At 40.5% G+C, this 14,393-nt stretch overlaps 1 protein-coding gene across 1 annotated transcript; it reads left to right on the top strand.

Moving 5' to 3' along the window:
* Window positions 1-231: 231 nt before the first annotated feature.
* On the top strand, window positions 232-10,913 carry usp3 (ubiquitin specific peptidase 3). The gene is made up of 16 exons (XM_017708360.2): window positions 232-499; window positions 646-863; window positions 1,602-1,662; window positions 1,857-1,988; window positions 2,125-2,208; window positions 2,536-2,614; window positions 3,992-4,074; window positions 4,845-4,958; window positions 5,695-5,808; window positions 6,439-6,585; window positions 8,846-8,952; window positions 9,027-9,107; window positions 9,185-9,303; window positions 9,396-9,509; window positions 9,605-9,672; window positions 9,976-10,913. Exons 2-16 carry the CDS (start codon window positions 773-775, stop codon window positions 10,154-10,156), a joined length of 1,575 nt encoding a protein of 524 aa, XP_017563849.1. The 5' UTR covers window positions 232-499; window positions 646-772; the 3' UTR covers window positions 10,157-10,913.
* Window positions 10,914-14,393: the final 3,480 nt, after the last annotated feature.

Genomic DNA, 14,393 nt, shown 5'->3' on the forward strand with positions numbered 1-14,393 from the left:
GGCCAAGAATGAGCTGCATAATTTAAGGTGGAACGGAAAATTGTAAAAGACGTCGGCGATTAAGGAGCCGACTTCAGCTTATTGTCTATTTCAGAGCATTTGTACAAAAGATTATACTACCAGGTCCTATATGGTTAAACTTTACAGGAATACCGAAGCCAAACGTTTAAGTTAGCTGCGTTTAGTGAGACGCCGCGTTCACGTGATAGTGAACATTTTTCGCCCGTTTGCTGCCTTATCTTCGAGAAATTGTTGGTGGCTTTTAAAGGCGTATTTCTTTCAAGTCGCTTATTTATCTCGCTCCTAAACTCTGCGACCCCACTGACCCGTCTACGTCATCTGCTAGCGCTGGGTGCCCACTTCCTCCAGAGCCGCTTTCTCCGCTTAGTTTAGCGCTTACACTCAGCAGCGCCGAGCAAACGGTGACCCGACCCGTTATATTCCTCCCAGAGTCCAAAAAGACCGAGAACGCGTTTACACTAAGGCGTTTCAGCGGCAGGTTTGTGTGTGTTTGTGTATGTTAGCCGTTTCTGAGCATGCAGCTAAAAACAGCTTCGCCTTGGCAGAGCTAGCGAACGCCTTAGCTCACCGGTCTAGTCAGCTAGGTTAGCTCAGCCTGCGTGTTATTCTCTGTTTTATTGGCAGGTGTTGTATCGAGCTTCTCGGCGAAGCAGTCAGCAGAGACCGTGCTGGGCGGCAAAGTTGTTCTGTGGTTAGTTTGGTGCAGTAGTGGCCGCGTGGTTGTCTGTCCGCCTGTCTGTCTCTCTTTCTGATGGAGTGTCCTCACCTCAGCTCGAGCCTGTGTGTCGCGGTGGACCCCGCTCGGTTCCCCAGCGGCTCGCCATCTTCATGGTGCTGTAGCGGTGAGTTGCACTCGTTCTGAACTGCCGAGTTAAAACGCACAATACCATGTGAACTAGCTTTTAACTGCAGTAATATTACAAAGCTGGGTTATATATTCAGCTGTCTGGTTACTAGGTTAGCTAGCTGGAGCTTCACCGTTTAAAATGTGGGCTAGGCTAAGCTATGCTAGCTTATGAAGCTAACGTTATGTGTGCCTTGTTAGCCAGCTGGTCACTGCGGCTAAAGTAACGGTTTTGTTTGTTTGATTGATTCAGTTTTAACATGTGAAGTGGTTCTCTATTTATGATTAGCTACTCTAGTTTTTTATAATATTTTTGTAACGTGTTCACGCGGACGACTCTCATGAGTTTTATATGAAATTATATGGGCGTTAAAAGCTAAATCAAATATCAGACCATGTCTGGGGGATAATACATTATTTAACCCCTATATAAGACGGACCAGAAATAGTTTTTAGGTTTACACTTTTTTCAACATTTCAATGTTATGCCAGAGTCTAAACGATTAGCACAAGCTACGTTTGTGTGGGGGCGCAATTCAGCATATAAACCTCCAATATGAATATCGAAAGTGCACATCTGACATGATCTAACAAACGTTGTTTTACAGTGGGGCAATTTATCTGTTTTCATTTCTTACTTCTGGGAGGGGGCGGGCGCTGGGGAAGATCGTATCATCACTTTTGTATCCCCTCTCAAATCAAGCCCTGTTTATAGTGATTCTATGTCTTTTTTTAGTTTGCCGGTCAAACAAAAGTCCCTGGGTTTGCCTCACCTGCCTGAATGTGCATTGTGGAAGGTAAGTGTTTGCTTATATTCACTCATTGGTAACATATTGAGCCCTCGTGTCTGCTGTTATACACATTACTCACACAATACTCACAGTACAGCGATGATTGTGATGCATGACACAAAACAGCAATATAAACATGTAACATTCAATTCCAGTAATCATAAAGACAAGTTATGTGAATCAGTTTCTCTCTTTGGAAGATATGTCAATGGCCATGCAAAGAAACATTTTGAGGAGATTCAGAGTCCAACAAGTGGTCAAAGAAAACCAGAGAAGGAGAAATTTCAGCAGCATTCTGTGTGTATGGACTGCAGCAGCTATAGCACATTCTGGTTCGTTTCATTTCACTTTAACTTCCTAAAATTACAGAATAATAGAATTATTAATGATTTTATAGAATTCTAAAATATTTGAGTTATACATGTGTTCTTGAGTTGTCATCTTGACCTTCATTTGAACTCTGTTCAGTTACCGATGTGATGACTTTGTGGTAAATGACACCAAACTGGGTCAGGTGCAGCGGGTGAGAGAGCATCTTCAGAGTTTAGAAAGGTGAGTACTGATGTTAAAGAGACGGTCCACTGCCATGCTGTGATTACTTGAAAAAATATAGTTTAATGCACTCTTATATCGTTTATTAAAGGAAGGTCCACTTTTTTTCTACATTTTAATTTATTAAAGAGTGCCGATACAGCTTGTCCAATGTATTTATGTGGTTCAGTGCGCATTCAATGTCTTCAGTCTTCTTGAAATCAGTCTTTTGACTGCAGCTTGTTGTGTAACTGGTAGGCTGAATATGGATGGGTAAAAAATATCATGAAGTTTGTACTTTAAAATGCTAATGTTCAGCAAATACCACACTGATTGTCTCTGTTTCAGCTCTGTGACGAATACTGACAGACAGAGAAAAAGAAAGCTCTCAGGTAGTGCATCTCCTGACAAGATCCCAGAGGATTGTGTAAGTCTCTGCTCCAAAATTGAGAGAGATGATCTTTGAAAACATTTGTCTTTAACTGCTTAATTTAACTGTCTTAACATTATGGATAAAAAAGGAATGATACAATTTACTTGGTTGGGTTGTGAGTAATGTTTGAATGATGTGGATGGTAAATTGACCCAAATGCATTGCTAAAATGTGTTTTGAATACTGGACTATGCTTTTTTCCATTGCTTTTGTAGTGGCAAATTGGAGGTCAGACCTATTTCAGATCACATTATGCTACTGTGTTTAAAAATTTACATCCAGAACAGTGTTGCTAGCTGTGCTTGTCTCCAAGCAGCGCTAATGTTGGAGAAAAGTGGTGTTCTTGGATATTATCCCTCCATATAACTAGCTATCTGTGATTGATTATTGACAGTTTGTAAAAAAGAAAAAAAGTACAGAGAAACAGTGATGGTACAGGTACTGTCAAATGTTTCATGCTTAATTAAAGATGAAAGTATAGATGAATGTCTGTCTGGAGCCAGAAAATACTTGAGTAAAAATTTAAGTGTCAGCTTTTGAGTATATTGAAGTATTTGTAAAAAGAGGTAAGTGGTGTAATATACATTAATAGACCGGGATTTTTTTTTAACGTCATGGTAACCTTAAAGCTAGTCCTGACCTGATCACACACTGAAAGACAAACTAGATGCTCTGCAATGCCTTAACCTTTTCCAGCAAATGTGGTGATCAATGAGTGATACTGGTCCTTGCACAAAGATGAAAAATCATCTCATTTCCTTCAAGATTTACTACAAGTACTGTGGGTACTTGCAGGTCTAAATGAAAGTTTAATGAATTTTCTTATCTTGGAAATGTAATTGCATAAAATGTAAGTGCTGCATTATTATGTTGAGATATTAATGGACTTTTCCTTTGCGATTGTTGGGGCAGCAGCAAAAGCAATATTATTGTTATTGTAGGCCCCCAAAATGACACCTGTACTTTGCACATTGTCTTTTGAAATGGCTCTCACTCAAGCACATTTCAACAATGGAGTCAGCCAGTGAGTCAGTGAGACATTGACTGCTCTTGGCTGGGCTGCTAGGCACTCTGGCAGAAATGATGCGTCTTTGCCCTTATGTAACCACTTTATTAAGCTCTGTAAAGGGGAAAAGTGAAACCCTGCTCAAAATGCTTCAGCAGACTGTAGTCTCACTCAGACCACTTAATTTGCTAAGTTTTTTATAAATACAGCCAAAATTGTTTTGCAATTTGATTTTGCAATAAGAGCAAAAATCATTTTCAGTGTGTGCCTAAAGTATGACTAATGCATTTATTAGTGATTTGTTCAGTGATTATAAAAACTTGCATTATAAATTATAAAACATTTTTACACCATTGTTCTTTTAGGGTGGCCCTCCTGCTTTGTCTGCCACTGGTTTGCGCAACCTGGGCAACACATGTTTTATGAATGCCATCCTCCAGTCCCTCAGGTAAGGGCTTCTATAGGTCCTGTGTGACGAGTTGAGTAAGGTGTGGGTGGCCTTGCTTGCTGGGCTTGGAATGCAACTTGGTCCCTTGTGGAGCTGCTGAGCTGTGCAAATGGAGAGCACAGCCTCTGGCCAGTCAGCTGCCAGTAATGGATTCTGGTCAGCAGCCAGAAGCATTGGGCTGACTGCCTGCTGACCACAGCCAGACTCACACTAGCTGACCTGACTGTTAAACCACACCAGTGGAATAAGGCAGAGCTCATATCAGTCATTCATGTCAAGCTAAAAGCTGTACATCAGCTTCCATCAGCTGGGTGAAAATGTCCCTTGGATTAAATGTGACCTCACTTTATTTGATAGAAAAGTTCAACCTACTAAGTCTGCATAAAATCTGTAATTCTATGTAATCAAATGACAAAGTATAGTAGCAAATTGTAGGCTATTTGTAACACCATGTGCTTTTTGCCTTGACAGCAGAGTACTCATATAACAGCCTGCACTGTTCTGAATCTGGACCTATGTCTGTGAAAGAACACTAAATCTGCACTAAATACCTCTGTTGGCTCCCTCTCTTTCTCCCTATTCCATGGAAAACTAAACTCTGCCAAAGCTTTAATGGTAATTGGCATCTTCTGGACATTCTTTTAATCTGTTGTCTAAAAGGAATAAATACCCAAAGCCTAGAAGTCAATAAGTTTGGGCTCTATCTTTGCTAACATGTTTAACTTCCTCTGTTGGGTGAAAGATTAATTTTATCCTATTTTCCCCCCCAGTAACATTCTGGAATTCAGTTGCTACTTTAAAGAATTGCCAGCAGTGGCGCTGCGGAGCGGGAAAACTGCAGGAAGAAGAATGTACCACACCAGAAGCCAGGGGGACAGCAGTGTGTAAGGTCCTCTCTAGTGGATGGGGCGGGGGTGGATAATCTTGCCTTTAAGTTTTAATAATGGCAGTATTTTATGGTCAAAGTCACAGCTATACAACTACCCATCTTTATATGTTGTTTTTTTCCAAATGGAGCATTCAACTAGTCAGTTAGCCTGTTTAATCGCACAACGATGTGTTGAAACAAGATGTTTTTGCAGAACTTTTAAGATAAATCTAGACTACCCGGTTCACATATGATAGTTTTGTCTGTTATTTTGCTGGCATAGTGGTAGTGTCATTGCTCAACATATTATGCTTAGATCACTAGTAGATTGTTGCCTGTATTGGTTGCAATAGTTAGTCGAATGAGTCAACAGTATAGTAGATACTGCAGTCATACCCCCTGAGCATGCCTTTAGCTTTTCGCAGGCTGGAGGGCTCACTACGCCAGTGGGACTGTCAGCCCCAGGGTATCTCTGGTGTTCAGAATGCAGCAACCATGTGAAATCACACAAATATGAAGCAATGTCAATGACTCTAAATAATTTTTTTTTTGACTAACCACAAACATCACCAGTTCCAGCACTTGCTGCTCGTATAGTCCCATTTAGTAGAAAAATGTGGCAAAAATGCATTTTGAATACAACTGCCAGAAAGTGTGTCGAAATGGGTGCTTATGTTGTGGAAACAAAAGTTTTTCAGTTGCCTGTGATTTTATCCTGAGCTGACAGTACAGGTTCCTGTGATTGTTGACAGGTCCCTGGTAGAGGAGCTCAGGAAAACCCTGTGTTCCCTTTGGCAAGGGAATCAGACTGCCTTCAGTCCAGATGCTCTGTTCTATGTCATCTGGAAAATAATGCCAAGTTTCAGGTAACATGACTTTTTGATGTTTTTGTGTAAATTATCTGCACTACTTTAGGCTCCTTTGTCCACCTTTGACTCTAGGAGTTACGCTATAGTGCAATAGTATTTCTCAAACTCTGTTTTGACTCTGCCTATTTGGTTGGTTTTGCCCTCTGAGAGTTGAGAAACAAATGCCTTAATTTCACTGTCTTTGTTTTTAATGTCACTGATGCCAAACATATTTGAGAAGGGTGTATAGCTGTCCCACACTGCTAAGTTTTACTGGAAGCTAGTAGCTGAATTAGTATTAACTGGAATGTGGTATATGTCTCCAGTATGTATTTAAAAAGATCATTGTACTTCCATTGATTGAGCTCACATCAGTTCACTCTGTGCACAAATTATTTTTAATATGATAATTTGTGATGATTTTTAATTTGTTTTTCCCTTTCAGTAAATTGTCTGATCTGTAAAGGATTTCTAAACGAATTCCTGTACCTCTTAATTAACATAATTTGAATTTACATTAATGTATACACGGTTCCTTATTTGTTTTAAATTTTGGTTAATGAACTGAATTAGTTTACCTGATTTTGAATGGATCCTAAACTTGCTGAAAACAGAAACCGATTATGCTGTACTATATATATTTTGTAGGGGCTACCAACAGCAAGATGCTCACGAGTTCTTGCGGTACCTGCTGGATCACCTGCACAGAGAGCTGCAGGGAAGTAGGAATGGATTACCTGGTCCCAGCCTGCTTTCAGACAGGCCAAATCTTACCTCAGAAAGCAAATGTTGCATGTAAGTCCTCAGCACACATACAGTGTTTTTTTTTATTTTGTAGGCCTTGACCAGCCACCCATTCTAATTTGAAGAATTTGTAAGTAGTGTAATGGGTGATAAGAAGTTACATTCAATTACAGTACATCAGTTAAATGTAGTGCTGCAATGAAGTATGCAAGTTTCTCTGCAAGGCAGTGCCCAGATGGGTTAGAGAAGAACCACAGATTAAAGTCTTGCTCAGCGGGACACCCGCCTTTTTACTGTCTCCCAGTAATTTAGTGTGTTTATTCCAGCATTAATAACTTTAATGTTAACTCTGCACTGCACAGAAGGCAGTCCCTGACCTGCATACAGACTGCTGTTCTTACAAAACCCTCTGCTGGAAGTAGAGCCATCCTGTTGTGATTATATTACTAGGCCTGCATTAGACACACTGAACAAGTGAAGCCTACTGCAGTCCGAGAGGCAGCCTAAGTGGATTTGTTGGGTGTATTGTAACAGTGGTGCTGTGTTGTGGCGTGTTCATTGGGTTGTATGGAGCAATACAGCAGAGTAATCCTGTTCTGAAAGAGAGGCAGTGAGAGATGGAATTGATGGGGTAGACATACCTTACAAAGTGCAGATTCTGGAGAAATGTTTTTGTGATGAAAGGTTTAAGTAGCATTGTGCTACACACAGACATTTTAGTATATAAGGCCTACAGCAGTTAACGGAGTCCATGTTGAAGCTAGTCCTCTGACAGTTATTACATAAGAGGGTAACAGCAATTGAGTTCATCACTATGATTTAAACTGACCACAGTGATTTTGTGACTGTAATGGCTTTCACAATCTTATGTTTACATTGCAAGAATGACATGAAATATGAATTGTACGCTATATTGCCAAAAGTATTCTCATCTGCCTTCACACGCATATGAGTTGAGTGACATCTCATTCTTAATCCATATGGTTTAATACGATGTCAACCCACCATTTGCAGCTATAACAGCTTCAACTCTTCTGGGAAAGCTTTGCTCTAGAGTCCAGTGGCAGCGCTTCACACCACTGCATTTAACGCTTTGCATTGCACTTGGTGATGTAAGGCTTGGATTCAGTTGCTTGGCTTTGGAAACCCATTCCATGTGGCTCTATGCATTGTTCTTGAGCTAGTTTGGAGGTCTGTAGCAATTGACAATGCAAAAAGTTGGCGACCTCTGTGCACTATGCGCCTCAGTATCCGATGACCCCGCTCTGTCATTTTACATGCTCTACCACTTCATGGCTGAGTTGCTGTTGTTCCCAATCGCTTCCACTTTGTTATAATACCACTGACAGTTGACTGTGGAATATTTAGTGGTGAGGAAATTTCATGACTGGACTTGTTGCACAGGTAGCATCCTATCACAGTACCATGCTGGAATTCACTGAGCTCCTGAAAGCGACCCATTCTTTTACAAATGTTTGTAGAAGCAGTCTGCATGCCTAGGTGCTTGGTTTCATACACCTGTGGCCATGAAAGTGATTGGAACACCTGAATTCAATGACAGGTGAGTGAATACTTTTGGCAATATAGTGTGTATTGCTGTTGCCAGAAGAAAACCTTGTATCTCCAAAATGATAACTTTACAGGAGAAGGAAAAAACTATTTGACTTTTAATGTAAGTCAATGGAACCAGACATTTTTCCAAGTAATTTTGGGACATTTCTTTTGTTCCATTCATCCTTAAATTTACCAACAATGAAAAGGGCAACAGATATTTTCAAATTATGCAAAGGGAACACTTTGTCATCTTTTAAACGTGGTGAAAAAGACACTGAATCTGAAAAGAGGCTGGCTTCTACAACAGGACAATGATCCAAAACATACCTCAATCCACCATGAACTACTTCAAGAAATGCAAGCTGAGGAATGGCCCTCATAGTCCATTAACTTGAATGCCATTGGATATCTGTGGGTATGCTGCATGTGCAAGATGGCCCAAGAATATCGCAGAGCTGCAAGTATTCTGCAAGGAAGAGTGGGTGCAAATTCCTTTAACAAACATAGGAAGGCCCTAGCTTCCTCCAAAAAAAAAATCTATCTATGCTATCTATGGAAGCTTTTGCACATGCCACAGTTATTATTTCATCCTTTTTTTTTTGTTTGTTTAAATGTAAAGTACCTGCTAAGTAACACTTGCAGAAAGAAATAAAATGTCATTTGGGAAGTGGTGTCCAAATTTTTGTATACAGCAGTAGGTAGAGAGACATGGAGATGTGGTCCAAACAGAGTGTGCTGGTTTTTTTCTTTCTTTCAGTAATGGGACCCCCACAATAGTCACCTCTGTATTTGGCGGAGTGCTTCAGAATGAAGTCAACTGTTTGATATGTGGCACAGAGTCAAGGAAATTTGACCCATTTTTAGGTGAGCCTTTTTCCAGCTTGTCTCCTTTGTATAATTTTGAACAACTCTCGCTGAATTAAGTGCCTGTCCTCCAGACCTCTCTTTGGACATTCCTAGCCAGTTTCGAGTAAAACGAACTAAGGACCAAGAGCCAGGGCCAACCTGCAACCTGCACAGTAAGTGCCTCTTGTTGGATTCTTTTGGGGAATGGTGGCTTGTGAAGTGACTAAAGTGCAGTTTGTGTGTTCTTCAGACTGCCTTTCTAGTTTCACTGACCTGGAGGAGCTTGATGAAACAGAGCTGTACATGTGCCATAAATGTAAAAAGAGACAGAAGTCCACCAAAAAATTCTGGATCCAGAAACTGCCTAAGGTAGAGACCCATGTTTCAATACTTAAGAACCCAGCTGATTGGAAATATAAAATTTTTATACTTTGTGGTTTATGCTCTCTATCTTATCGCAGGTCCTATGTTTGCATCTAAAGAGGTTTCACTGGACAGCTTTTCTGAGGAACAAGGTTGATACCTATGTGGAGTTCCCACTGCGAGGCCTTGACATGAAGCGCTATTTACTGGAGGTGAGAGCTGAACATGTTTTCTGTCTTTAAGTGAATTTTGATTAAAGTTAAATGTGCATCACTGTTAAGTTCAATCTTTGTATTTTTGTTTTCAGCCTGAAAACAGTCTTCCTGAAAGCTGCCTGTATGACCTTGCTGCAGTAGTGGTGCATCATGGATCTGGGTGAGCAGAAATCTGTTTTGCTGTATTGTAATACATGTTTTGTATGCAAATTCAGACTTTTATCCATAAGAAGTGTATTCTGCCATTCTGGTAGTTAAAGTGAAGTGTGGAAGAATTACCCTGCATGCACTTCCCTAATCCCTAATCTCACCAGTAGGTGGAGATACTGTATCGTTAGGCTTTGGCCACTATCCACTCTCCCTCTTTCTTTCTTTCTTGCTTTATGCATTTATCTTTCTACAAGCTACTATAGCACTGTACTAGTACTAGCCATAAGTATTTCTGTTATTCTTTCTCCTGCAGGGTGGGATCAGGTCATTACACGGCATATGGGCATCATGAAGGCCGCTGGTATCACTTCAACGACAGCACTGTGACTCTGGTCAATGAGCAGACGGTGGCCAAAGCTAAGGCCTATATCCTGTTCTACACTGAGCGGACAGAGCAAGACAGGATGACCTCAGAGACTGAGCCCAAGCTTTAATCAGCTTTACTGTACCAAGAAGCCTTCAAAATAATATTCCACCTATCTTGTATACAGTTCCATGTTCAGCTTCAGTTGGCATTTCCCTCATACCAACAACACAAAAAAACCTCAGTAAAACCTAATTGCTGCTGTTTTTTTTTTTTTGTTTTGTTTTTATTAAAGAAAACATTCCTTTTGCTTAGTTAAGAGTCCAAAGGTGGTTGTCATATTAGTGGAGAGAATGCTTTGTTCATACTAAAAGGCAGTCAATGGTGAAGCGTTGTATATGGTGAAATCAGGAATGTTGGTATTTTAATTTTTTTCCCTCTGCTGGTGATTGTACCAGTCATGTCTCTATCTTAGACATTGGTCACCTGTTTAATCAGGTCAGTTGGGTTCCACAAAAGACCGTTTATGTAAATGAAGTTTTTCAGCCTCAAATATTGTTATTGCTGTTGGTATAGAGACATTTCTACACTGAAACTTGAAAGAGCCTTATTTGCATTCAAAGTAAACCCTTTTTTATGGCACACAACTAGTTTAATCTCATGTATAGCTCCACCTCAAAAATGTGAAAAGGACTTTTAAAGTGAAGCTCTCATAGTCCTTGAAGTGTTGGGTTCTTCATCCTTAGACATGTTTGTTTTATTTATACCGTTTTACTGAGAGAAAGCATAGACCGTGATTTAAAACCTGATGCTACCATAATGACGTGAGTACTCATTTCATGCCGTCACTTACAGAAAAAAAGTAAAGAGATGCCAGTGGATTAAAACTTGAGCTTGTTTTTTTTATATACTGTTAAAATGCTTATAATAATCTGTATTCATCTGTTTATTATGAGTTTAATGCCGTGATATACATTGATATACCTTGAACTACAGCATTTCCCTGTAGGGGGCCTAGACCTTGGTTGGGAACGGTCGATCTCCAGCTAGGCTTTAACTTGGAGTTCTATGAATCTTTCTCACTCGTGCATTTTATTTCTGTTGTAGATTTGTTACTTCTTGTCTTGCCAAGCATGAATCAGAAATTCCTTCCCCTAAACTATTACAAAATTGTGTTTGATCCAAGTCACTATGTGTGTCTTGATAAGCAGGTCAGTGTAATCCTGTTTCCTCCCCAGTGTTCTTAAAATTATATGACTAAAATTGTGAAGTGTAATTTGTGAGGAAGTACGATCGGAGCCTAAATCCATACTCAGGTTCCAGTTCCAGGTCAACAACTGAGAACCGAGTAGCGTAAGGCTGCTGTGGAGTTTCTGGCACTTTCAGGGTACTTCAGCTTTTTAAAATTTCATTAATGAAGTATTAAGTATTGTTACTTCTGTCAAACACAATCGTATAAATGTGATCGGTGGAGTCACTCAAGCGAGATCGCTTAGAGCTCCAAACGGTAGGAAACACCCTGACGTTCAGGATTTATCAGCACGAGAATTGAGCTTTGTTGGGCGCTGTTCCTCTCATTTAGGTGCAGTTGGTCTAAAACTGAAATGAGAACTCAAAATGCAGATGCACAGCCAACGTAAGGTAGACATAAACAGTCAATTAACTGAATATTAATCACTAAAATAGATTCCTCATCTAACGCATATACTTGTCATTTGAAAATACAAATATATAAATCGGGAAAATACAAATCCATCAAAACTTGACTTAAAACCATGTAACTCATTTCTACCCACGTCTGTTTATAAACTAAACAGACTGGGTGAGTAACTGCTGTATACGGAGCTGTAAAGGCTGTATGCCTGTAAGGTCAAAGTTCCTTGGCGCTCCATTGTCCAGCAGTCCTCGGTGTTGTCCTGCAGGGAGGACGCTCTGTTTCAGTCGCCCAAACAGTACTCCGTGTTCAGGATGTGTACAGTGAGCTTACGCGAGCGTTTTCTCTGACCAACCCCCTGCTCTACTTTCACACGGAACACCTTTCTCATGTAGGGGGCGGGGGCGGGGGCAGGGGCAGGGGCAGGGGCAGGTACACGCCGGTTCGCCCCTTTTTGTTTCCGAAGGCAGGGCTAATTTCCATAGCACTAGTATTGAAGGGCAGCTTTGATGATGGAAACCTCTCAAAGCAAAAGCGGTGGGACGCGCTTGAACCTTAAACCAGTTGCTTTGTTTGTTTTTTTTGTAATGCTTGTTTTTATTTTTTCATATCAAACGGCGCTACCCGCCCACATGAACGCACGCACACACAGAGACCTCTCTCAGGGCCAGAACAAACACAGGAGCGCCTCAGCTCACGTGCCGCTAAGGCAGCCTCCCTGACAGGCTGGAGGAACAGGCCCTCCTGTGTTATGAGGAAGAGCAGCTGCTCAGTGTGGCTTATGCACTATTCTCTCTCTCTCTCTCTCTCTCTCTCTCTCGATCTTTCCATTCGCGCACACAGGTGTCCGCTGCAACACTATCCTCATTAAGTACACAACTTGAGCCGCTGCCACCCTCGTCTCTCTCGCTCTCTCCCTCCCTCCCTCCGTCTCCTCTCTTTCTCTCCCCTCCCCCGAGCTGCTTGCCGATAAACTCACGTTGCCCTGTGTTCCAGTGTGTGCTGCCGCTTCATTCGTTGCCTCAGCGCGTCATGACTCAGTGAGAATGAGTCACAGGGTACAGACTGTAATCTCGCTTCGTCAAGGCCTGTGTGGCACGTACCAGTGCACCTAATGATATCAGATGAGGCTGAGAGGTCAAAGTAACATACACTGTGTTCTTTCATGACCAATCTCCACAGTGTGAGTGTTTTTTGCCACCCTCAGATGTACATGTGCAAATATTGTTGGATAAAGTAAAAAAAACAAACAAACAAATGGGTTACAGCAATCTATGTACATAAGGAAAAAACAAAAAAAGCTTAATTTCTTGCTTAATGAAATAAAAACTTAGAATAGACTTCACACTTAACACACAAAAAAAATGGAAGAGCATTTGCAACTCAGTCGGAAGAAGCTGCTGATGTTCTCAGTGCAATGGACTGACATCACTGAAGGTGTTTGGCATCACTTGGATCGTGAGAAATAGAAAATTCAACTTCTAAAACTGAATTTTGAGTGAAAAATATCTTTTAAAAAACTGAAAGCAAGTGTCCTAAAAATAATGAAAGCTGTAATAAAGACTGGGCACACCTAATACTGAATATACACATCATGGCCATAAGTTTGCAGGCACCTGCTCATCCAATGTTTCCTCCAAAATCAAAAGTATTAAAAAGGGGTTTGTCTCTCTCTGCTGCAGTTACTGTCTACTCTTCAGGGAAGGCTTTACAGTAAATGTTGTAATATTGCTGTGAGGATCTGATAGCATTCAGAAGCATGAGCACTAGTGAGATCAGGTATTTACGCTGGATGTTAGTTTTGAATCACAAACACCACTCCAACTCATCCTAAAGGTATTAGTTGGTGGTCCATCACTCTAGAGAACTTCCACTGCTCCATACTGGGGAACCTTATACCCCTCTACCCCACGCTTGGCATTGGTGCTGGTGACCTTAGGCTCCTATGTCCCTGCTTCAGAGCATCTTGTTCTATTGTCAACAGGAATATGATTTCTAACTTTAAAACCTATTTAACACTTTAGAATTTACCAGACTTAAATAAATGTAACACTATATATTATGAATAATAGGTAAATTATACATATGTATGTATTGTTTGGTGTCCAAAACCCACAATACAGCACAATAAGCAATGTACAAATGATGTGCTCTAGCAGACACAGAATACCCATGATACACTGAATAGAGATTATAGTGATTATACTGTGATTAAGGGACCATTCTAAACTGGTGTCATTTCAGCTAAAGTTAACCCACGCTGTCTCACACGTCTGACCACAACTCAGCAGCATGTTTCCACTGTACAGGGCCGCTGTTTTTTCTGTATGTGAGAATGTTAATTTGATGCTGTCTGTGTTAAACTTGAAAGAAGGCTGCGTGAATTGTTTCACATGTTTTTATATATAATGTATGTCATTATATTTTGTCCATTTTTTAAAATGTTAACATTTACAGATGTCACCCACTCTTTACGATGTGTGAACATTCTCAACAAATGGGCCAGTAAAATATCATTACATTGACATCTATTAAAGTAAGAACTACTTTTTCCTGTTTTTAAAGTTTTCAGTTAAGAGATACAAGGTTTTGATATTCCAGTAATACTTTCAGTGTAGATTGAAATGTTCCAACCTACACACTGAAACTTGATGGCTTATTTACATCTTATTTACATCATATCTAGATTTCTTGAGAAAAAGAAAAAGGTATG

The sequence above is a fragment of the Pygocentrus nattereri genome, chromosome 11 (assembly GCF_015220715.1).
Source record: "Pygocentrus nattereri isolate fPygNat1 chromosome 11, fPygNat1.pri, whole genome shotgun sequence".
NCBI lineage: Eukaryota > Metazoa > Chordata > Actinopteri > Characiformes > Serrasalmidae > Pygocentrus > Pygocentrus nattereri.

Bases quoted from the DNA above. Each gene is read 5' to 3' on its own strand.
- usp3 (XM_017708360.2), top strand. From the start codon at position 773: ATGGAGTGTCCTCACCTCAGCTCGAGCCTGTGTGTCGCGGTGGACCCC. The intron at 2,615-3,991 runs GTAAGTCTCTGC...TTGTTCTTTTAG, and splicing joins ACAAGATCCCAGAGGATTGT to GGTGGCCCTCCTGCTTTGTC. The intron at 5,809-6,438 runs GTAACATGACTT...TATATTTTGTAG, and splicing joins AAAATAATGCCAAGTTTCAG to GGGCTACCAACAGCAAGATG.